General features: G+C 39.2%; 1 protein-coding gene across 10 annotated transcripts in view; it reads right to left on the reverse strand.

Annotated features, from left to right (window-relative positions):
• hts (adducin 1-like protein hts) overlaps positions 1-26,833 on the reverse strand; it is a 506,583-nt gene that overhangs the window by 106,005 nt on the left and 373,745 nt on the right. For all 10 annotated transcript variants that reach the window (XM_067147801.2, XM_067147796.2, XM_067147800.2 and 7 more), the window contains one exon: positions 24,898-25,044. In XM_067147801.2, coding sequence (XP_067003902.1) covers positions 24,898-25,044 — 147 coding nt within the window. The remainder of the gene's footprint in view (positions 1-24,897; positions 25,045-26,833) is intronic.

Here is a 26,833-nt window from a genome sequence, read left to right on the forward strand (position 1 = left end):
GTAGATGCTGCATACAGGAAAATCAAGGAAACCTTTGGAGAAAGGAAATCTAGGTGTATGAATATTAAGAGCTCAAAGCCACTTCTAGGGATAGAAGACAAAGCAGAAAGATGGCAGAAACATATCCAACAGTTGTATCAAAGTGAAGATATAGATAATTTGGTTCTGGAACAAGAGGCTGTTGATGCTGATGAAAAGGGAGACCCAATTTTGAGATCAGAGTCTGACAGAGCTGTGAGCGACCTAAATAAAAACAAGGCACCTGGAATTGATGACATTCCCTCTATATTACTGACTGCCTTAGGACAAACCAGCATGACAAGGTTATTCCATTTAGTGTGTAAAAGATGTATGAGACAGGAGAAGTGCCATCCGATTTTCGGCAGAATGTTGTTATACCTATTCCCAAGAAAGCCGGTGCTGACAGGTGTGAAAACTATCGCACCATTAGTTTAGTATCTCATGCCTGCAAAATTTTAACACGTATTGTTTACAGAAGAATGGAAAAACAAGTTGAAGCTGAGTTGGGAGAAGATCAATTTGGTTTCAGAAGAAATGTAGGAACAAATGTAGGAAGGACAAGCCCACGTACGTGGCATTCGTAGATCTAGAAAAGGCATTCGATAATGTTGATTGGACCAAGCTATTTAAGATTCTGAAGGTGACTGGGATCAGATACCGAGAATGAAGAATTATCTACAATCTGTATAAAAATCAGTCAGCAGTGATAAGAATCTAGGGCTTTGAAAAAGAAGCAGCAATCCAGAAAGGAGTGAGGCAAGGCTGCAGTTTGTTCCCCTGCTTTTCAATGTTTACATAGAACAGGCAGTAAAGGAAATCAAAGAGGAATTTGGAAAGGGGATCAAAACGTTGAGATTTGCTGATGTTATTTTATCTGAGACTGCAGATGATCTCGAAGCTGCTGAATGGTATGGACGAAGGGTAAGGAGTACAAGATGAAAATAAATAAGTCCAAAACAAAAGTAATGAAGTGCAGTCGAACAAAGGCAGGTGATGCAGGATATATTACATTAGGAAATGAAGTCTTAAAGGAAGTAGATGAATATTGTTACTTTGGTAGTAAAATAACTAACGATGGCAGAAGTAAGGAGGACATAAAATGCAGATTAGCACAAGCAAGGATTTTAGCAGATTTAAAATATGAGTATCATTATCTGACTATTTTAATTGTTCCTTTATATTTCTGAGGTACGTGCATTTTATTCTATCTTTTTGGTACGTTCATTTTCTATTCAGTATCACCCTTTGGTGCGTGCTGCCCTGTCGTTGAGCGCACGGTTGTGTGTGTAAATGAGTCGAGCGTGTTATTTGCCTATCTGATGTACGGTCCCAGGGTTTTGAATTTATGTGCCTCTACATTTATTCTTCGATTACGTGACTGTTGGTCATTCGTATCAGAACCTACATCACTGGATCTGTATGAAGTCTGACCTTGTACACCGCGTGTCTCTTAGTGTGCCTACTGCATGAACCTTGGGTTCGATGCTTCTTGTTTCTACGGAATATTGTCCATAATATTGAGGCAGTCTGATTTGGTAATCCGGCTCGATAGGGAGGCCGTTGTTAGTGTAATTGCCCTTTGGACGGACCAGTGGTCTCGCGCCACATATTTGTTATTGTGCTCAAGTGGATGACCGTGCATGCGTGAGTGTCGTATGTATGGATCGGACAGTAGAAACCGCACTGTATAATGTATATATTTTTCCCTTATTAATTAATGTCATGTTTTTATACTGCTCTCATTTTTGTTTGTACCTGACCGGGCCTTGTATTCGATTTATTTTCTATGGCCCCCATTTTCTTTTTCTTATTCTTCCGATTACTTGACTATTGATGTGCGCAATCTCATGGTTTCCAGCCATGGAGGTTTATAACGGATTTCTCCGCCCCTTTGTCCTCTTTGACGCATATATTTTTCTCCTTTCTGATGGGTCACCTAATGTAGGTTACAATAATGAACTAAGAGTAATAGGACATGTAAAATGAACATCGAGCTGTGTGGGTGTCGTAGGAAAAAAAAATGGAGAGTGATGCATGAGAATATAATGGAATTGAACGTTTGGATTTAAGCTTTACCCCCAATAACATTCGTGGGAAGCTTGGCGAAGAAAAACCCGGATGTTATGCTCAGTGTGTATGTAATTCTTTTTATCATTTTCTATTCAATATCCTACTTGCATGTTTCGTTGATAAATTTATTTTTCTTAACTTATTCTTTCAATAAAGTGGGAATTTGTGTGCTTATTTGCTTTTATTTCATAGTAGCTTTAGTCCTTTAGTATTATTACTATTATTAAGAGACTGACCTCCACTTCAAGGTTGATATGTGTTGCCTTTCCCTATCGCGACCACCAGACCTCATGTTCTTGAGTGCACTCGTTTCCTCACGTTTCCCGTATTGATCCTCTCTGTTGCCCTCTTTTTCCGGGATACGAGTGTGGGTATTCGCTCATCGCATGGCATAAAAGTTATTTCTGATGATATGTAAATCATCACGATCAGTGGCATAATTAGTATTACACTCAGGAAAAGTGATGAATTTATTTAGGGACCCTGCGACTTCTGCCCAGCTGATTCTCTCCTTTTCTTTTGTTTTCTCATCTGAGTCACTCTTCAAGATTGTGTACAGGTTTGAGGGTTTAATACACTTTGGATAATGTCCTCATCAGTTAGCTCCTGCTCGGTAGGTTCATTGTTATCCATTTAAATCCACTCCGTGAGTTCCTCTTCAGATAAGTTATCCAAAGGATTGTTGTTGGTTACACTTCTTACAACATCCAAAACTTCAGACACTGATTTGGGATGTTCCCCCTCCTCAACAGTTTGTGGTGTTGAATCAAATGTAGGATCAGCAGTCTGCCAAAGTTTTCCCCAGCACCGTTGTAAAGTAACTTTTTTTACATGAGCCCAGGACAGTGCGACAGGATAAACGGCATCTTGTACATTAAACTTCTTTTGAAATTCAGATACATCACACTTGGCGTTTATAACAGGCTGAGAACGAAAGAACTCCTGTAAAAAACATTTGAAGTTCTGGATCGCCCCTTAACCCACTGGCTGAATCAGTGATGTAACATTAGGCGGCAGAAGTGTGACAAATATATTTCCAGAAACTAACTCAGCTACTGGTGGATGTGCTTTACAGTTGTCCAAAAGAAGGATGGCTTTGCTGACTTCTGGTAGACCAAGATTTTTGAAGCTTTCTTTGACTTGTGGCACAAAATTATGAAAGAACCAGTCTTTGCAAATTCATAACATTTTTAAATGCCCGAGGTTTTCTAGATTTACCAATTACAAAAAGAGTTATTTGGTGGCTTCCAGACGCATTAGAACATAGCAAAACTGCCAATCTCCAGAAGATCTAACGTGACAACGCTTATATCAAATATATTAGTGGTAAATTATGTACAAATGGATGATGGGATAGACATATCAGAGTGGATACCCCAGAAAATAAGGGTCCTCCAAGGAGATCCACCGAGCCCAATCTTGTTTAACGCCTTCACATGCGATGTAGGGGTAAAGATAAAAGAAAGTACCAATGCAAAAATGTATATCTACGCAGATGACATGGCAATTGCTTCAGAGAACGTCGATGAACTGGAACGGGCTATGGACTTAATTGTGGAATGGGCAGAAGAAAATGAAATCTGCATAAATGAAGACAAAACAGAAATGATGATTTTCAGGAAGGGTGATAAATTCGCAGAGGCTGACCAAATGATGTGTACAGGATCGCATCTAAGAAGAGTAAACCATTTCAAATACAGTAGAAGTCCGTTATAGCGATAATTCATAACACCGAAAAATTTACTCACTATAGCAGATTGTCGTTATATCAGATTTTTGTATAAAAGTCGGAAAAAGCACATACTAAAATTTGGTATGAAACGGCAATCAGTTTGTTCAAAACTTACGTTTCCGCAGATGATACACACTACGGCTTACTTTTATTTTTCGAAATCCGATACTACGTGAAAGTGTATGTTTAATTTAATTCTGAAAAAATATAGTACCGTATTTCTACGAATCCAAGACGAACCCTACTTTTTCCTTCAAAAAAATTAAAATCAGGCTCAAAAAGTATTTTGTAAAATCACATGAATGCCTTTGTTGTACAGTAGGCCTACGCATTTCAGACTATTTTTAGACGCCGAACAATGGCTTTCGTCATGCTGCAATTTTTTTGCGGCTGCACAATTATTCATTTCCGCGGGTTTAACGACTACTAACTTATAATTGGCATAATAATACTGAAGACAACCCGTTGAAAATTTGCCGCCAATACCTATTCCATGCGGTTCTACAATACGACGATCCATCAGGAAATTATTTTTGCTGTCTATAAAACTGTTACTTTTACTCAGCGTCAGATAAAACCGGCTACCACTGCACGCACGTGTCGCTTGCCGCCTAGCGATGTATAGGCCTAATCGCGGACACAAAGTCGACGAATGAGTTTACTGCATCACGGTATGGCCATTCCGCCCTTGCGATTTTTGTGCACATACCTCACAATTTCATCGACCTCTTTAAGGCGTCCTTGCTGCGGACCACTGAATGCATTTTTTGTACAGTATGCATTTTTTTAGCTCTTTGTCTTCACACTAACGCCAAATATTGGCTTTAGCTAGGCTTATGCCGCATTTTCTTGCGGCTGCACAATTACTTTACATTTCCGAGTGTTTAAAAACCATTAACTTAAAATTGGTATCATAATATCGACGAGAACCCGTTGAAAATTTAGCGGCAGTACCTTTTCCACGTATCTTCACAATACGACTATCCAACACGTAAATATTCCTGCTGTCTATAAAACTTAATTTTATTAAGCGTCAAGTACAATAGGAAATCAGATCAAAAATAGATGTCTGGCTTTTCAGGCGTTTGCTCTATTAACCAGCGTTTCGTCTTAGGTCTGACACTAGACTCTTCAGAGTGGGATGTGTCAGACCCTAACCACTGACGCTGGGGTGTATGCAGGTGAACTTATCAGAAGCCAATTTAAGAGGCACAGTGTGATAACTGCATACGGGAGATAAAACTCCACAATGGAATTAATGCCCGTCTAGCAAGAAGATATGAACTATCCTCTGAAATAAGTGATGTACTCTGCCATATCTTGAGGTGTATCACATTCTTACTTAAATCTAATTTCCGTATGTAACAATAAAATTAACAGATCGTTTACCTCAGTCTTTATTTTTAACGAGTTAACAAATCCTATCGACCACGTTATTTACACATTTATTACGAAAACGTGTTATCCTCTTTCATTTCAAATTTTTTTTAGAGAATAGCAGTCGACAGGAATTACTAATCGACTACAACATCGCCTTTGAATGTCGACGAGAGAGCTAGCAAATGCACATAGTGAGAAAACTATACCGTACCGAACATGATTGATCGCATTTCGTAACAAACGCTTCCGTTTTCTTATTCAAACAGCGTCGCCTATCCTAACTTATCCGTATTATACGTATGATGAAAACACACTTCATGCGCCAGTAGAGAAATGATAACCTCGCTACAAAATGTTTATAACAGCTTTTCCGTAATTTCTTCAGATGCGAGAAAATATAAACAAACCTCTGCAAATCAATAATGCACTCTACTATATCTCGAGGTGTATCCCATTCTTACTAAATTGCAGTATTTGGCCTTAAAATTAAGCGGTCATTTAGTCAGCGTTTACTTTTAATGAGTTAACAACCATTATCGGACACATTTACGCAACTATTACGAAATTGTTCTCTTTCATTTCAAATTTCCTTTACGGAACAGCAGTCACCGGGTATTACTAATCGACTCTGACATTGCATTCGAATGTCGACGAGAAAACTCGACAGTGGACATAGGGAGGAAACGATACCGAACGTAATTGATCGCATGCATATCGGGTGCATAAATATCGGGAACGGGAAAAAAATCGCTTAATCGCTTGTAATAACGAATGCATCAGCGACAGGTCTCTCGCTGTAACCGAAGGACGACGCACAGTTTAATATAGGAATTTTGAAGGGACAGAAAGATATTGTCGTTATAACGGAGTTCTCATTATATGCCGTACTTGCTATTGCGGACTTCTACTGTATCTAGGACTAACTCTGCAAACAAGTGGGCATTGCTTCCGAATACACATCAGATCCAGGATGGTTGCTGCGATCAGAGCAATAAACGACATAGGGAATATTACCCTTATTGCAGTAGAGACAGCTATGCTGATATTTAAGGCAAAGGTAATACCAGTGCTAACATATGGTCTTGAACTCACAGGAGAGTACCTTACTTATAAACAACTGGAGAATCTGGAGAAAATCAAGGCTCGCTACCTCAAAAGGGTCCTGGGAGTATCAAAGACAACCTGATCGCGTTTGGTATATGAGCTAACGAAGGAAACGTACCCGATAGAGGACCTTCGGAATGAGCTGATACTGCCAGTTAATGCGGTATATGAGAAGCTTCTACAAGATCTGAAAGCCAAGAAAATGAAAATTTGGGATTCCTTCTACACTACCGAGGTCATGATGGACAGACGGCGGATGGGTACAAATTACCAGCCGCGCCACATCGCTACAAGAATGGCGGTCCATGGTTTCCATTTTAAGTTTTGCTCAGAGAAGAAATTCCATGACCCAAGTGATCGGTGTGTGTGCAAGCTTTGTGGTCAAATCTGCGGGCGATATCATATACAGGAATGCTCTGAGAGAAAGTGCTCAATTAGTGAATTTGTGAAAGACTGATGGTGATCTCCGCCTGAACTAAGCAGGCGTGGATGTATATATGTCATTGTATTCTTGTTTTATAGGTTATGGCCATTGGCTGCATTAACACATCATTATTAAAACTGCCAATCTGTCCTGTTTTTTTTTTAAAAACCTTTTAGCTGCCTTTTTACCTCCTGCAGCTAGAGTAGATGTTGGTAAGCACCACCATAGTAGGCCTGTTTCATCAGCATTGTAAATCTGATCAGCTGTTCGATTATTAACTGTGATTATTTCTTCAGACTCGTCTTTGTATTTTTCTGCTGAATCTTGGTTTGCTGAAAGTGTCTCTCCGGATACATCAAGTCTTCGAATTCCATGCCGAAACTTAAGTTTCTGAGCCATGCATCAGAAAAATTGCATTCACTTTCAGCAACACCTAAGTCTTGTCCACATTTCTTTGTCTTTTCAATAACCATTGGCCCCGTTACCGGCTTTCCTTTGGAGCGTACTGCACTGAACCATTTGTACAATCATCATAATCATCCTAAACCATCTCCAGTTTCCCAGTGTGGTATATGAGCCTCCTCCATCTCATCCTGTCCTTGTACCATTCTTCCTCCACTAACTTGTCCCAATCATGACCTCTCAGCAGTACATCGCTCTTAACTAAATCTATCCATTTCCTTCGTGGCCTTCCCACGGGTCGTCTTCCTTCTACCTTTCTGTCAAATTCCTTCCTTGCAGTTCTGTTTACTGGCATCCTCTTCATGTGACTAAACCACTTCAGTCTTGATATCTGAATCTTATTGAGGAGAGAATCGTCTATTCCTACTTCTTCTCTAATTTTCTCATACCTAATCTTGTATTTCCTGGTTTTCTGGATCATAGTGCGTAGGAATTTCATTTCAGCTGCCTGAAGTTTGGAATTATCTCTACTGGTCAGTGTTGTGGTTTCGAGACTGTATGTAAGAATTGGTGTATAATAGGACTTGTACAATGTCATTTTTGTTTTCATGGGTATTTGCTCATCCCACAGCAGGTGTCTTACCTGTTGGTAAAATTGTGTTGCCTTACTGATTCAATTGTTTACCTCATGTTTTGCTAGGTTGTCAAATCAAATCAAAATCTCTTTATTTGCAAATGAGGTGTCTACCTCGGTGGCAAATGGTACACTAAAATACATTATTGTCAGGCACTAAATATGAAATTAACAAGAGAAGAAAATTTTTCCTATAATACAATATTATACAATTTACGCTAACAATGTTTTCTATTAAACACACAGTTCATCCTTAATAAATTTATATTGTTTACAAAATTCTACTTATAATATATCCTGTCCTACTTACAAATATAGTCAACTGATATACAGTATGTGGAATTACTTCAAATGATACTATACAACTGGTATAACATTAATATTTACATTGCATTTATTTATTTACTTTTTTTTTTTTTACCCGTTCTGGATCCTAAGTAGCATAACGACCTGCTGCGTCTTAACCAGAGCCCCTTTTGCCACCACTTTTCAGAGTTCCTGAAGGGCCTTCACAGCTACCGTAGCGTTCCCAGGGCCCTCGAAGTCCCCACTGTACTTCACCCCTACAGGCAGTCCCCTACTTTGGCTGTCCAAACTCCTTAGACCAGGGGATGGAATTAATTTATTCACACACATTTTTTTATATACAATAACCTGCACTGGTCGAATGCCCTCTAACATTTCATTTATTTTCTCTGTTGCTGTTTATTCTCTTCTTGAATATCTGTACAGATTTTGGAAAAGGATCAAACACTACCCCTGGTAAACTGTTCCACTCCTTCACACCCTTCCCAATGAATGAAAATTTACCCCAATCGCTTCTGCTAAAATTCCTTCTAATTTTATATTTGTGGTCAGTCCTGCCGATATAATTATTTTCCAACTGAAGCCTCTCACGGATATCTCCCCATGCTTCTTCTCCTGTATAGGCTCTATATAATCCTGTAAGTCTAGTTTTCTCCCTTCTCTTACTTAAAGTTTCCCACCCAAGTTCCTTTAACATTTCTGATACACTACTCTTTCTCCTGAAATCCCCTGTTACAAATCTTGCTGCTTTCCTCTGCACACTATCTATTTCTTTTATTAGGTATTCTTGGTGAGGATCCCAAACACTGTTTGCATATTCCAATAATGGACGAACCATACTCAAGTAACTTTTTTCTTTTAATTCTTTGTTGCATCCTTTAAGTAGCCTCATTATGACATGTAATGATCTGTATGCTTTCCCAACAATGTCATCAATATGACCCTTCCAGTGCAAATTACTTTCAAATCTCACACCTAAGTATTTGCACTTGCCATCTTTTGGGATAACTACCTCATCCAAAGTATATTCAAATTCAGTTTTAAAGCTCCTGTTTGTAAAAGTTGTAACAGTTGATTTGCCTCCATTAACCTTCATATCATTTTCTTCAACCCATTGTTGGATACTTTCAAGGTCCCTTTGTAATTCTGAACAATCCTCAATGTTGTTTATTTCTCTATAAACAATTATGTCATCTGCATACAATCTTATTTTTGATGTTATATTGTTCCCTAAATCATTTGCGTATATTAAGAAAAGTAACGGACCGATTATACTACCCTGTGCAATTCCCTTCCAAACTTTCTCTTCCTGAGATACATTATTTCCTACTTTGACTTTCTGAACCCTTGAATTTAGAAATGCTTTTATCCAACGTGTAACCCTTACGTCCAATCCTATTCCCTCCAATTTCTTTAATAATATTCCATGTTCCACTCTATCAAAGGCTTTGGAAAGATCTATGGCTATGCAATCTAACTGGCCTCCTGAATCCAACTGATCTGATATGTCCTGCTGAAATCCCACCAGTTGTGCCTCACAAGAAAATTTCTTTCTAAATCCATACTGGCTCCTCATGAACCAATTTTTATCATCACATATCCCTCTGATGTACTTCGATATTAAACTCTCCAGAATTTTACAAACTATACTGGTCAGGTTGATTGGTCTGTAGTTCTCTGGTTTCCTTTTATCACCCTTTCCTTTATAAATTGGTATTATTATAGATTCCTTCCATTCCTTTGGTATTACACTATTATTTATGACATAGTCAAAGAGAAATTTTAAATAAGGCACTATGTACCACCCCATTGTCTTTAATACCTCCCCAGTAATTTGATCACTCCCTGCTGCTTTTCCTTGCTGAAGCAGTTGGATTTCTCTGAAAATATCTTCGTTTGTGAATGAGAAGCTTCTTGTTTCCCTCTGTCTCTCTCCCTCTCTATCTTCTGTTTCGGTTTCCAACTCTTGACAATCATCTACTGAATCTCTAAATTCCCTACTAAATAGGTTTGCTTTCTCAGTATCTGTTAAATAGTGTTCACCCCCTTCTCCCACCATTGTAGGAATTTGGATTCCTTTTCCTTTTTGATTCCTGATATATGAATACAGCTTTTTCCATTTCCCTTTGTGGTCATTACCCTCTTGAAGTATGCCATTCATATAATTCTCTTTTGCTTCCTTTTTCACTCTATTCAGTTCCCTCATTAGCTGTTTTCTAGTTTCTCTACTCTCCCTACCCTCTTTGATTTTCCTGTTTACTATTCTACATTTTCTTTTTAATTTTCTTATTTCCCTTGTATAATAAACAGGGTCTGAGGTCATTTTACCCTTCTTAACAGGTACAAATCTCTTCTCTCCTTCCCAAATAATTCCTTTAAATTTAGCCCAAAGTGTATCCACGTTACTCCCTTCACTTATCCAACAACTGAATTGTGAGTTAAGGTAAGTCCCAAATTCATCAACTTTAGTTTTTCTGTACAATTTCTTGTCTTGTGTAACCCTCTTATTAAGCCTTTTTGGTACGAGTCCTACATCCATTATTACAGCCTTATGGTCTCCTATTCCTTCAATTACCTCAGTTTTATCAACAATTTCCCATGGTTTAACCAAGAATACATCTAGTAAGTTATTGAGACGAGTCGGTTCTTGTACTACTTGTGTAAATCCTCCCTCCCAAATTAACTTATTTGCCAGTTTCTGTTCATGGGCTTCACTTGCAGCTCCTTTCCATTCAACTTCAGGCAAATTTAGATCTCCCCCAATTATTACCATATCATTATTATTGTTTTTACAAGTATAATCTATTATTTTTTCAAAGATTTCCATGTCTCTTTCCTCTCTTCCAGGCCTGTATGTTCCTATAATTCCCACCTCCTTCATATTATCACAAACTAATTTTATCCCTAATATTTCATCCCTTTCATCGGTAAACCATTCATGTGAACAGTAAGTTTCCTTCACCAGAATAAACACCCCCCCCTCCCTTTTTATCTCCTCGGTCTCTACGATAGACTGTGTACCCTTCTGGAAATACTTCTCTATTACCCACCCCTTCTTTCAACCACGATTCCACTCCTATCACCACATCAGTCTCATAAGATTCCATCAATGTACCGAATTTTAATTGTTTATTTACTACACTTTGACAGTTTACCAAGAGCAATCTCAGACCCCCTTCCTCCCTAAAACTTGACTGTTGCAATTGGGTAACTTGAAATTCATTACCATCCTGAGTTTCTTTTTCTAGTTGACTGAGCCAGCTTGAAGTATAGCTGGCTCTTTCTGCTAGTTTTCCTGGTCAGTATTATAACTCAAGGGAGTTGCCTGTTTTACAGTACATATCTTAAGATTAATAGAATCTAGAACAATATTTCCTATCTTTCGTTTACCTGAATTGTTTAGATGGAGGCCATGTTTTGTATAACAGTATCTCTCAAAACTGCTGCATTCAATAACCTGAGTATTCCGAAAATGTTTACAAATTTTAACAATATCTGTATTGACCTTGTCCACTTCAATGTTCACACACGAATCTCTACTCAAATCATGCCTGTGGGGCACGTTCACTACAAAAACGTTAGTGTGGGTCAGCTTCCCTAGTGTATGTTTAAGTTGTGATCTTACATTCTTGGCGTCGTCGCGAGCTACGTCGTTCGTCCCACCGATGATAAGCACTGCATCGCCGCTCCCGAAGTTCCTAGTTGCTGCTTCTACGTTTTCCACAACCCTGCTGATAGAAGCTCCTGGATATATTTCTCCGGTTGCTGCTATATTCTCGTCGTTAATCACTCCCGCAATTCCCCTTCCTTGGCTATCACCAAACACAGCTACCTTCGCTGATTTAGGCCTAACTGGGTCTTGAATCTGAATTCTAGGCCTAAATTTCAAACTCGGCACGGCAACGGATCGCGATGATTTGGTTTCACGCGCGCGATCACTTTCTTCCAGGATTAAATTATTTAGGGCAGAAAACCTATTTCTAATGTTTATTTCCGGAAATTCAGTTGTAGATTTCTTCTTAGCCGGCCATCCACGAACTACTTGACACCACGTGCTCGAGTTTGTTACTTGTACCGGTATATCACTCGAAGAATGGTCAGTCCCAAATTCTAGCGATCGCAGTCTTTCTTTTAATTCTTGATTTTCAACTTTAAGAGTCTCATTGTCCTTTTTTAGAATGTTTATAATTTCTAATGCACTTTTATATTCCTCATCGACTGTTTTCGGTGCTTCGTCAACGCCGTCCCCAACAACAACATTCCGAACACACTGCTCACAAATCCAGTCAACATTTTCATTAGTTTTTACGTCTCTAGGGCAATTTCCGCACTTATAATGCCACCATCGATCACATGAATCACACAACATTCCATTTTTCACTAATTTTCGACATTTTCCGCACTTTTCGTCACATTTTACGGTTAATTTACTCGGAGAATAAAACACTACGTCGTCATTACCGGGCGCCATTTTGAAAGAAAAAAAAAAAAACGCTACCCAAGTATTTGAAAACTGGAACGCTGTCCAGTTGAGCTTCATTTAACATGACTATTGGTTCTGCTCCTTCCCCATACACTTTCATCACCACCGTCTTCGTCTTGCTGATGTTTAAACCATATTTCTTAAACTCCTCATTCCAGCTTTGTACTCTCTCTCCCAATTTCTCTTCTGAGTCACTCCAGATCGCAACATCATCTGCAAATGTGAAGGCTTTGATATCTCCATGTTCTTTCCTTTTAATAGATTTCATTACTACATCCATTATAATAATAAACAGAAGTTGTGACAATGAGCTGCCCTGCTGCACTCCTCTCTTTGTTTCAAACCAGTCCGACAAACCACATCCTACTAGGGTTGGGCAGACCGGAACATTCTGTTGTTCCGTAACATTAGGAACTTGGAGGCGGAGCGTTTCGGTACAGAGTGCCGCCACATGGGACGCGGGACTGTAACTGCATAGTAGAGAGAGAGAGGCAACATGACATGCTCCGCGTCAGCTGGAATGTGCCTGTAACGAACGTGCTGTGTCGAAGGCTGCACTAGATAAACTACTTGGCCTTGGCTGTGTGCAGTGGGCACTTGGGACGCGGGGCTGTAACTGCGCACTGCGCAGTAGAGAGAACTTCGAGAGGCAACATTACATGCTCCGGGCCAGCGGGAATATGCCTGTATCAGTGTATCGAACGTGCTGTGTGTAGTTTATAATGGCCATGGCCAGCATAAAGCTGCACGAAACGTGAACGAACAGTTGGAACACTGAAATTCGCGCACAATAATCTCGTTTAAAGGCTGCGTTTAGATTAAGATTTTTTCGGTCAATACGAAATACAGATAACACAGTTACAATGGCAGTGCAGGTGTTTAAAAGTAACTAATCCAAGGATATTTCCACCAGTTGAATGTATCGGCAGGTATTGTAATTAGGGCCAGGATAAAACTTCACGGCACGTGAAAAACCAGTCGAAAATCTGAAATATGCACCCAGAAATATCATGTCTAAAATGTTTTTAGGATAAGAATGTCTTCATTCATTCTGAAATACACCTGTCATAATTACACTGGCAGTAGATGTGTTTACGAATGTCACAATGTTATTTTCACTAATTAAACATATACTCGCACAATTAAAGAGATATTTACCGAGCTCGATAGCTGCAGTCGCTTAAGTGCGGCCAGTATCCAGTATTCGGGAGATAGTAGGTTCGAACCCCACTGTCGGCAGCCCTGAAAATGGTTTTCCGTGGTTTCCCATTTTCACACCAGGCAAATGCTAGGGCTGTACCTTAAGGCCACGGCCGCTTCCTTCTCACTCTTAGCCCTTCCCTGTCCCATCGTCGCCATAAGACCTATCTGTGTCGTTCGGTGCGACGTAAAGCCACTAGCAAATATATATATATATATATATATATATATTCGTCAGTACCGGTACTCTATTTACGTACACGATATTAAAGCAGAACACTAAAATACAAATTAAACAGTATATACTATACAAGGAGAATACGAAAATAAAAATTAAATACTATATTATACTGTAATAGGAGAACACGAAAATAAAAATCAAACACTATATTATACTTTACTAGGAGAACACGAAAATAAAAATTAAACACTATATTATACTGTACTAGGAGAACACGAAAATAAAAATTAAACACTATGTACTGTACAAGGAGAACACGAAAATAAAAATTAAACACTATGTACTGTACAAGGAGAACACGAAAATAAAAATTAAACACTATATTATACTGTACTAGGAGAACACGAAAATAAAAATTAAACACTATGTACTGTACAAGGAGAACACGAAAATAAAAATCAAACACTATATTATACTGTACTAGGAGAACACGAAAATCAACTTTAAACACTATATTATACTGTACTAGGAGAACACGAAAATAAAAATTAAACTCTATATTATACTGTACTAGGAGAACACGAAAATAAAAATTAAACACTATATTATACTGTACAAGGAGAACACGAAAATAAAATTAAACACTATATTATACTGTACTAGGAGAACACGAAAATAAAAATTAAACTCTATATTATACTGTACTAGGAGAACACGAAAATAAAAATTAAACACTATATTATACTGTACAAGGAGAACACGAAAATAAAATTCAACACTATATTATACTGTACTAGGAGAACACGAAAATAAAAATTAAACACTATGTACTGTACAAGGAGAACACGAAAATAAAAATTAAACACTATATTATACTGTACTAGGAGAACACGAAAATAAAAATTAAACACTATATTATACTGTACTAGGAGAACACGAAAATAAAAATTAAACACTATATTATACTGTACTAGGAGAACACGAAAATAAAAATTAAACACTATATTATACTGTACAAGGAGAACACGAAAATAAAATTAAACACTATATTATACTGTTCTAGGAGAACACGAAAATAAAAATTAAATACTATGTACTGTACAAGGAGAACACGAAAATAAAAATTAAACACTATATACTGTACAAGGAGAACACGAAAATAAAAATTCAACACTATATACTGTACAAGGAGAACACGAAAATAAAAATTAAACACTGTAACTTATACTGTACAAGGAGAGCACGAAAATAAAAATTAAGTGACTCTACCGACAAATGTTAATCTTCCAATAGGCTACAACACTTTAAATGGTGCTCAAAATGTTCACGGCATATTTGCATTCAGGAACATGATTTTAGAAACTTTGTCACTTTTCAGACGTGTACGGTTTTCTGTGATGGTCTGTCCCTGCTTTGAGAACACTCGTTCACAGGGAACTGATGTCGCCATAATGCAAAGTCTCTTCTTCATTAAGTCGTAGAGGGCTGGCAAGGTATCTTTGTTGTCATTCCACCATTGAAGAGGATTCTCTATCCTATGCAGAAGAGGCATATTTAAATACTTGTCCATCTGTATGATACTTGCTGCTTTTGGATTAACAGTGGGCGCTTGAACGAGCTCTTCAACGGCTGCATCAAAGTTTTTCCATAGTATGCTCGAAAATGATACTGTAGACCCATATGCCTGATTCTCATTTGATGAGGGCTCTCGTGTTCCAGCTGATGTGTTAACAGCTGTCTGTTGGTGTGCAGTGCCAATAACGGTAGCGGCATCATTAATAAGTTTTTCCTTTATTTCTTTAAGTTTGCTTTCATCCTTCATAAAACCATACGTCTTAAATCGTGGATCTAAAAGTGTTTCTTCCCACATTATATTTATATATTGTGGTACTTATTGCAAATTTTACTTGTCAGTTCTTCACATATCTTGCCAAGGAGTCGAGAAATGGCCGGACTGTCATATTCCATCTCTCGCAGCTGTTGGTAATGAGTTCGAAGGTTCCTACTCATCAATCCAATTTTTGAAAGGGTAACGTGCTTTTCACTGCTGACTTCCCTCGTCATTTCATCGAAGCACCGTAGAATTTCAACAGATTTCTCAATTATGTACCAGTCTTCATTGTTTAAAACTTCCACAGAATTATTGCCACAGAATTATTGTTCATTATTGCAAGAGTACTTTGTAGTGGTTCTTTGGTCTGAATCACTCTATTCATCATCTCGTATGTCGAGTTCCACCGTGTTGGACAGTCCTGCTTTAGAGTCAGAACAGGATAACCCATCTGTTTTTGACTGCTGTGAAGTTTCTCCAAGGATTGTGGGCTCCTTTTAAAGAATTCGACAATACGTTTTACCTTCTCTCTCGTTGGCCTTATTTCTTCCAGGCTTGATTGTGCTACTAGATTCAAACTATGCGCTAAACACGGAACGTGCCACCAGTTGCACTTCTGAACCGCACTAACCATATTTGAAGCATTATCTGTTGTGCAGGCCACGATTTTGTCCTGAAGATCCCATTCTATTACCACTTTCTTGAATTCTTCGGCAATGTTTTCTGCTGTGTGTCTTCCTACAAACTTTGAGCAGGACAGAAGCTTTGAAGAGAGTGTGCCATCACTTTTACGTATGAAATGAGCGGTAACTGCTATATAGTTTTAATTTTTCAATGAAGTCCACCCATCTGTTGTAAGGGCTACATATGAAGCATTTTCTGACATGTTAGCCTTGACATCTTGCAATGTTGTGTCATAGAGTTTATTCAAGAGACTATTCGAAAGTGTTTTACGGCTTGGGATACTATAATTAGGATTCAACATCGATAAAAACTTCTGAAACTCCTCAGCCTCAACTATATTGAAAGGTAAAAAATCTTTTGCAATCCATTTCAACAACTGTTCGTCAAGTTTCTCTTTCTTACTTGTTGACATAGGCCTGGATGAATAGGCTTGTATTCTATTTTGTTTCAATCTTTGTACCTTCCCTCTGCTTAACTCGAGTGTATGATCGGACGTACCTGTAGTAGTAGTAGTGTTGGTGGGAGATGATGATGAAACAGCTTCCATTAGCGACACAGGAAGATAGGTTTGTCCAGTTATTGCTTGAACTGATGTGGCAGGCACAGTACTTGAAGCTTCAGTTGTTGCCTTTTCATCTTCTGAGTCATGATGCACCGATAAGAACCTACTTTGATAAATGTCTGTTGTGGGATGTTTAAGTCTGAGATGTCTCGTCATTGTGCCGGTTGAAGATCCCTTTGCACACAAAATAGAAAAACATACATTGCATTTCACTCTGTCGGGTTTTATTCTAGTAAAAAAGTCCCAAACAGGACTCCGGTGTGACGACATGGAAAGTTTACCGTCTTTTGTACGGTATATATTCCTAGGCTTCAATGAAAACACTCTTACAGAACAGTTGAACACAACACAGAACACATTAAGTTATTCGCATGTACCGATTTACTACCGCAAGCCAGTGGCCGGTGCAACGGAACTCGCAGAACTAAGAGGATATGACAGAACACGAAACACTCCAACACGAGCAGCACGTGGCGGGACTGGCGGCGGCACGGGCACACTGCACTTCCGTCTCGTGTAGCGCCTGACACCCAGGAGCCGTCATCGGCTATATTCACTGTCACTCGGCTCATGGTGTCAAGCGCTTCGTGTCGTCACAAGTCCCGCTTACCTTTGATTACTTGCGAATCTTGAAGTGAAACCAATTAAACTAGTGTATTATTTAATTGTAAAATAGCCAAGTATAACTTCGTGTGCCCAGTATGTTGTACCCGTACTTCCTTTTATTATACACAAGACTTTCTTTCTTTTCTTCCTTATAGTGTAAGCATTCTCGAAGATACCGCGCGAAAAGATGCTTTCAATCAGTTAACTGTAGCTTGCGGTAATGAGGTGAAGTTTGTTAAAACGTGGACTTGAGTTTCTTTCTTTCAGAATGTTCAGTGAAATCATTACTTAAGCTAGTGAAGTGTATTAATTAATTCTCTAATAGTTGTGAATAACTTCATGGGCTCAGTATGTCAGAATGTTCTACATCCTTTAATTATAGGAAAACTTTAATTGTCATTTTAAGACGAAACATTCAGGTGAAGAAGTGATATTTACAAGTCACTTCTTCACCTACAATATGACATGGTCTTCCATCATAACGATATAAATATGATAATATTTGTAAGTAGATGTAAGTGTTTCATAATAATATTAGCGACATAGTTTCTCTTTAAGGTGTTAGAAATAATGAATGTGTACCAATTAACATTAGAACCGATTACAAATTGAGCACGCGATAGCATTATGAGCGTTCAATTATATCAGTGAGCCTGTAATTCTGTTCACAATACACTCTGAACTCGAGGAAAGTGAAAATAAGAAGTTCTGAAAAGCTCAAGCAGAGGGAGAGTGTGGTGGCTAAATATCCTGCTACGACGATCATGCACGATAAAAATGAAATGGCGTATGGCTTTTAGTGCCGGGAGGTCCCAGGACGGGTTCGGCTCGCCGGATGCATTTCTTTTGATTTGACTCCCGTAGGCGACCTGCGTGTAGTGATGAGAATGAAATGATGATGAAAACAATACATACACCCAGCCTCCGTGCCAGAGAAATTAACCAATGATGGTTAAAATTCCCGACCCTGCCGGGAATCGAACCCGGGACCCCTGTGACCAAAGGCCAGCACGCTAACTTAGCCGATGACGGCTCCTGAGTGTCACGCGCTAGAACAAAGTGCACACTGCCGGTATCGACAGTCAGCTAGTAGGCGAAGGGGAAGGGCGCTTCTGACGGGATAGCAAGTCAATATCTCGGTCTCGCTTGAGAATGTTTCGGAGCAATTGACACTCCGTGTTCCGGAACAGCGAAACATAACTGTGCACCGGCACAGTGTCCCGAAACAGGGACATAGTGCCCAACCCTACATCCTACTTGAATACAGCTTCTGTTCCCACTATACAACATTTTCATTTTGTCTATGAGGCTGTCTCGCACTTGAAGTTCTTTCGTGCATTGCCAAATTCTTTCCCTTGGTACACTATCGTATGCTTTCTCAATGTCCAAAAATATTAGAAATAAAGGCTTGTTCTTCTCCCAGTATTTTTCCATTAGCATCCTAATTGCAAATATAAGGTCTGTAGTTGACCTTCCTGGTCTGAAACCATACTGCTCTTCTTCCAAAATTGGTTCAACAATATCTCTGATTCTGGTCTCTTATTTTTTCCAATATTTTCAGGACATGAGACAGGAGTGTGATAGCACGGTAATTAGTACATTTTCGTCTGCTTCCTTTCTTGAAAAGAGGTACAATGATGCCCATCTTCCAGTCCTCAGGAATAGTATTTTCCTCCCATATCTTGTTGAGCAGTCTATAGAGCCATTGGATTCCTGGAACTCCCGCTGCTTTCAGCATATCTGCACTCAGTTCATCTATGCCCACTGCCTTTCCTTTCTTCATGCTCTTGAGCACATTTTCAACCTCAAGCCATGTAATTGGTGGTTCAGTTGTGGTTCCTCGACAAGCTATCTAATTGTTCCAGTTTTGGTTTTTTTAATGTTTGTCTGGAAGTTAATTTTTCGGTTGTTACCGATTGAGAAGCAAATTTCCTTGGTTCATCTTTTTGTTTTTTATGCCTAAATGGTTGACGAGCCAATATTAAATTCATTCAACAAAATATTTCTATTCTCACCTTTCTCCAGGCGTTTGACGAGTTCCAGTTTCTGATTGATGGTCAGAGTTACGTGCTTACGTTTCTCTTCTGATTTGGAACTTGAAGGTTTTGGTTTCGAGAACATTGTCACTGCTTAAATACCAAGAAAACTTCCACTTGATATGTATGTTCAGTACACTACTGTAATACGGATGCTAGACCGCAAGAAAAAAATACTGTAGCGAAAAGTGCTCTCAATCAAAACAATGAACTGAACCTGCGTGTGGTGACAACCAACAATGCCGATTGTGTCTAACAATAGTAGACGTGTAGTGGACACTTTCGGGTGGTTTCGAACCTCGCCGTGCGCTTTAACCGCCACAAACGTAAAACATTAAAAAAGTCAGGGAATAAGGAACTACAGTCTATGCTATGATTTATTTTTTAAGATGCCCTAATATCACAGAGTCAGGAGAAAACTAAATGTGAAGGCCTACAATATAGTATAACCTTTCAAATGGTCTCTAGGTCGAGTATGCGGGAGCCATTGAAAGTTATAATAAGACAAGATCAATGGAAATCGCGCAGAAGTATACATCCAACAAAAGTATGTCCAGTCTATACGTCCAACTAGGTCCGTAAGCCAAGATAACTTGCTCATTTAATAGGAACTTAATGCAAATAGAATGAGGGGAAATTCATAAGCTCAGAACCCCGTGGTGTTTGGATAAATGAGACAAGAAAGCGTAGGTTGAGACATGAATGGAGACCAGCAAATAAAAGATTGTACCAACAGCTGAGAAGTAGTCAAGTCTTGTATGTAACATTCAGGTCCAGGAACGTCACATGGCGGAGGCCATGGAATGGTTTTGAATAGTGCAAGTTTAATTATCAAAAGGCGTATATGGAGTAATCGATTGTATACATTAAGAAGATAAATGAATAGCTGAATGTGTTCCTTGGCATGTTTTCTTTCTTTTCTCGACTTGAATGGTAAATTGAGATCACGTGTTACAATCATGTTCCTCTCTGTGAAATTTCCCACATACCGGATTATCTTGTCAAATTATTCTGTGTCAACGTAACCTCTTCCAAGTCTGTACTAGGGTTGGGCAGACCGGAACATTCACTTGTTCCGCAACATTAGGAACTTGAGGCGGAGTGCTTCGGTACAGAGTGCCGAGATACGGGACACAGTGCACAGGACTGTAACTGCGTCCTAGAGAGAACTTCGAGAGGCAACAGGACATGCTCCGCTTCAGCTGGAATGTGCCTGAACTGAACGTGCTGTGCCAAGGCCGCACTAGATAGATTAGTTGGCCTTGGCTGTGTCTGCCTGTCGATACCGGCTGTGTGCCGCCCTGTGTTGGAGTGTCAACATTTTTTCATCCAGTTATATCTTTAATTCCAAAGCGATGGCCCGTATTTTTCTTGATCTTAAAAGTTCCCTTAAAGTCCAAATTAATTTTTAACATCAATCCCCGAGAAAGTGTTGAGGGAAATTTTCGAGATATTGAAGAAAGTAAATGGAAGTTGAGAGGGAAGGAATTCGAAGTGCAGAGAGCATAAGGCGGGGCGCACATTGGGACGCAGGCGAAGCAGCTAAAGCAGTGCAGCGCAGAGCAGATTTTTGTAATCCACACAAATCATTGCACCATCGCAAGTTGACAGACACGGCAGGACAGAGCAGAGCAGGCCGGTTCTGCACGTACTTCCGCCTACCACGCGATGTCTTCGAAACACAGTTTCCTGCGCACGTGTCATGCAGTTAAGAAATGGAGGAGAAAATTACCACAGCCATTCAGTCTCGCCATGTTTTGTAGGTACTATGTGAATCATGTGGACTGCAATGCAGTATGTACGTATATATATATGTATGTATGTATGTATGTATGTATGTATGTATGTTCGTGAGAAAATGGCTGAACAGAATTTAATTAAAATCGGTATGTAAATTCGGGGAATAAGGCACTACAGTCCAGGCTATAAATCATTTTATTCACGCTGCGTAACAAGGTAGTTTAGAGAAAAGCCTAAAATGTAATCCACCGAGCAAGTGGCCGTGCGGTTATGGTCGCGCATCTGTGAGCTTGCATTCGGGAGATAGTGGGTTCGAACCCCACTGTCGGCAGCCCTGAAGATGGTTTTCCGTGGTTTCCTATTTTCACACTAGGCAAATGCTGGGGCTGTACCTTAATTAAGGCCACGCCCGCTACCTTCCCAATCTTCCACCCTTCTTCCATCGCCGAAAACCTTCGATATGTTAGTGCGACGTTAAACAAAAGCATGTAATCCTCATATATCTATGAAACAATCCATGACCCAAGTTCTCGCAACATATAGAATTTAAGACAAAGTTCTAATGTTGATTATGGAGAGCATCATCGCCGACTCCGTCGCCGTCATCCATCATCACATTTATGTGAAGAGATAAATACGGAAAATCATTTGTCATGTCTTGTCAAATATAAATGCAAACGCGTTCACAACAGATTGTCAATGTTGATTGATTTTAGTATCTTGTGTCTTGTGACAACTAGATGAAAATCTAGCAGTACATTTGTAAATACATATTTTTCCCTCTCCCCCACTGTGATCCTATTAATGAATTTACCATGCAAGTTGGTCGTGCGGTTAGGATCGCCTTGCTATGAGCTTGCATTCAGGAGATAGGGGGTTCGAACCCCACTGTCGGCAACCGTGAAGATAGTTTTCCGTGGTTTCCCATTTTCACACCAGGCTAATGCTGGGGGGCCTGTACCTTAATTAAGGCCTCGGTCGCTTCCTTCCCATTCCTAGCCCTTTCCTATTCCATCGTTGCCATAAGACCTATCTGTGTCGGTGCGAAGTAAAAAATATAAAAAATAATCATGAATTAAATTCTTTGCTTAGTCCATATGAACGCCGAATATCGGTAACATAGAAATATTGTTCAGTCTTGTAAACTGGCGAAGGTGGTTGTTTTTATTGCGATTATCTTAAGCTGAATAACCGTGTTGCCATCAGCACAAGGGAAATTGTGAAGATGACTAACAAAATGAGAAAAATCGCGAATGCTTGAAGAAAAAGAAAAAAAGAGCCTCTTTATACTGGATGCCCCAGTATCACAGAATCTAAAGAAAACATGTCATTTCTGAAAACCGACGAGACCCTGCGTGGCAATGTGCGCTCACGTCAACTTCGCAATTTCGTACGCTTCGCGGTGTTCTGCTCTGCTCTTCCCTGCTCTGCGGCCAACTGCTTCTCAATGTGCGCCCGGCCTAACAGCAGGAAAGTACAACAATGTATTCATCCAGTTATATTTTTAATTCCAAAGCGACGACCCATATTTTTCTTGGGCTTAAAAGTTTCCTTAAAGTCCAAATTAATGTTTAACGTCAATCCCCGAGAAAGTGTTGAGGGAAATTTTCGAGATATTAATTACTCACTAATTACTCACAATACAGGCCAATACATTCAACTGGTGAAAATATTCTTGAATTGGTTACTTTTAAACACCTGCACTGCCATTGTAACCGTGTTATGAGTATTTTATATTGACCGGAAAAATCTTAACCTAATAGCAGCCTTTAACGTGATTATTGGGCGCGAATTTCAGTGTTCCGACTGTTCGTTCACGTTCCCTGCAGCTTTATGCTGGACCATGGCCATAACTACACACAGGCACACACCACACAGCACGTTCCGTACAGGCACACTCCCAGTTCCCACTGGCGCGGAGCATGTAATGTTGCCTCTCGAAGTTCTCTCTACACTGCGCAGTTGCAGTCCCGCGTCCCGTGCGCCCGCTGCACAGTTCAGCTAGTAGGCGAAGGACAGTGCATAGCGGCGCTTCTGATGGGACAGCGAGTCAGTGTCTCCGGCTCGCATGAGAATGTTTCGGAACAATTGACACTCTGTGTTCTGGAACAGCAGAACGTAACTGTGCACCGGCACCTTGTGCCGAAACAGGGACATAGTGCCCAACCCTAGTCTGTACACCCCAAGAAACATCAAGTTGCCTATTATCTTTCAAGATGAGTCTTACATCTAGAATGTGTTTTTCATCCCTAATTTTTTTATAGCTAATACAACTCAGAAGCTTTTCAGTCTGCTGAAAGACTAATTGTAACACATATGACACTGTAACATACTTGCAAAAAATAACACACCGATAAACAAAGAATGACATGTTTTGTTCTACAAGAAATCCTCAGATTCTATCAAATCACTTTTAACCATAAATATTTTACATTATGCTAACTTGTCAATGATAGTGAATTGGTGAAATTATGAACAAGTGAGACAAAATTATGAATGCAGAGGAGGGGTCACCAAGGGGCCTGTTGAAGGGTTAATGTCCTCAGAGGAGTCATCATCATATGCCCTCACTCCAGATGAATACTGCAGAGAGGTTAGGAATTTCAATCCAGGAAATTTTTTCACTAACAGGACTCTAACAGGCTAACCATGGTTCGAGACCATATAGACCTGATGTCATAATGATCATGGCCATCAGGCAGGCTTTCCTCTAACACTTAATATATATATATATATTTTTTTTTTTTTGGTAAGGGCTTTACGTCACACCGACACAGATAGGTCTTATGGCGACGATGGGATAAGAATGGCGTAGGAGTTGGAAGGAAGCAGCCGTGGCCTTAAGGTACAGCCCCAGCATTTGCCTAAAGTGAAAATGGGAAACCACGGAAAACCATCTTCAGGGCTGCCGACAGTGGGATTCGAACCCCCAATCTCCCGGACGCAAGCTCACAGCCGCGCGCCTCTACGCGCACGGCCAACTCGCCCGGTACACTGTTAATAAGGATAACTGTTGTTTAAAGGGGCCTAACATCAAGATTATTGGCTCCGTGATAATAATACAAATCTCCTAAAAAAGGGGAATACATAGTGTGTTTGCAGCATCTGTAGGAAGAGTCTTCTCATTAACGAAATTCTGGAGAAAAGAAAGAGGCAGCACAACTACAGAAACTTGTGAAAATTTTGCTAAAATTTCACTGTGAATACAGTTGCAGTTGCTTTTATGAATTAATAAAAAGTGATGAATATATTATACGAAAAGGTGTATCCACAGAAAAACATGCATGGTACTGTACAACGAGAAGGCCACTGTTGGACCATCATCATTCAACACTTAGTGAATCACATTTTTTAAAGGTAATTTTATGTTTTACTAAAATGTTGGAAGTTATCCTAGTTTTTTCTTTCAGAAATAAGGTAGCCGTAAGTACAATATCGAAGGTCCTCTCAGGAGTATTCAACAAAAAAATAATTATTAATATAAACCATACATATACTTGCCATCCCTACTTTCCTCTTCAGTCTCGCTAGCAGCTGATGTTGGAGACAAAAGAGGGGACTTAATGACACCTCCACTATCATCGTTCGTAGGTCGACTATTCTGCAGCGATGACGACAATGGTTCCGACTCCGTCTGATCTTCATCAACTGTTAAAAGATTAAAAATAAATAAAAGAAAGAAAGCACTGTACTACAACTTAAGCCGTGTTATAGAAAAGAGCAAGTGGCTTACAATACGAACGTGGGCACATAAAAATGAAGCCCCTTAATTTGTTATTTTTTTTGGCAACTATCAGGTAAAGCATAAGAAGGATGAGGTACAAATTAATATCACAAAGTGAAAGCCAGGTGACTGAACACACCTACCTGATATCTCCTAAAAGACAGCATAAAAGAAACTCCACAAATGTCATCAGCCAACTAGCAGAGGGCTGACCTATACAGCATTAAATAACTCCACATACCACAGCTCACAGTATTCACAAAGAAACAACATAGTTGAATACAAGGGGAACACAATGATATCAGGTCTGTTGGAAAGACCTGAAAAATACATGCTGATTCACAAAACATGAGGGATCATGAAAAGCACCTGACACCATTACATCCTATTTTCACAAGCCCCGTAAAGTCCCGCATCTGGTTGTTTGTAACACTAAAATAAATTTTCTTGTTTGGTAGATTGGACTACAAGCAACTTAGGCACATATCAGATCTGCAAGAAATTTTAAGATTAGTAAGTGGAACACAGGGCATTTTTCATGTACAAAGAGTGACTGGTGTAGCCATTAGACTGGTGACAGTGTTCTCATCGCTTATGTCTAGTGAAGAAGCAGAATGGATAAAAGAAGAATTATTAGAAGAAATTACTGTTTGCAAGATCACAATCTTTGTAATAAATGAGAATGCATATGATTATGACAATGATGAAGGCAGTTTATTCAAAACTGAAGTTCGAGAAAACGTATTTTCTTATCTTGCATGTATATTTGATTGTATTGACAAACATTGTTTTTTGAGTGCGTGCAGACAAATTTCAATACTTGTTCTGAAGATTAAAAGCCTCAGTATAATGGAGGAGGTTTCATCAAAGTTAACAGAACTGTCAATGTTAATGATTCCACGTGCATCGTTGTCTGTCTCTAGATTTGCCTGTGCTCAGGCCTCCTGTAGTAGAACGTGTGATGATGAGATACCCAAGGTCAGGAATTGTCTGCGAGCACTCAAAAACAATGTTTGTCAATACAATCAAATACAGTATACACACAAGACAATAGGTTTTCTCAAACTACTGTTTTGAATAAACGGTATCTACTTCCAGAACACACAGATCTTGGTAAATAAACAAAAAAATCATCACATGATACAGTATTAATTTTTTTTAAATGAGACTGCAAACTCTCTTTTATAAGACTCAATTTAGAATTAGAGTTTGGCAAGATTTGACAATTGTTATCCAAACGCAAAATTTTTATGAACAATTTTAATTCCACTTTGTGAATTTTAGTATGTAGTGTATCATATTGTGAATTTTTGTACTAGGTGTAGATTGTTTTCAACTCTGTACAATACAAGCTGTACCTTAAAAATGTCCACTAAAGATGGCCCATAACTAAGGGCCAAAACCTGTATGTTTTTTAAGTAAATTTTACATGAACTTTTAACCCCCCTCAGGGAAGTTTAATAAGGTACTGTACAGGAGGAAAAAATAAAGGCTTATACTGTGTACAATCAAAAAAGTATGCAGAAAGTAGTGGTTTGCTATAAATAAAAAAAATAAATAAAAATTTGCTCCTGTCAACTTTATGGAAGGTTATTTGACAGATGCATGCAAGTTGTGGACCAGGCAACCATGTGAAAAAGGAGATTCTAGTACTTTATCAATCAACTGACAATCAATACTGCTAACTTAATCTTAGAACAGCTATAAAAATTA

Source organism: Anabrus simplex, chromosome 5 (assembly GCF_040414725.1).
Source record: "Anabrus simplex isolate iqAnaSimp1 chromosome 5, ASM4041472v1, whole genome shotgun sequence".
NCBI lineage: Eukaryota > Metazoa > Arthropoda > Insecta > Orthoptera > Tettigoniidae > Anabrus > Anabrus simplex.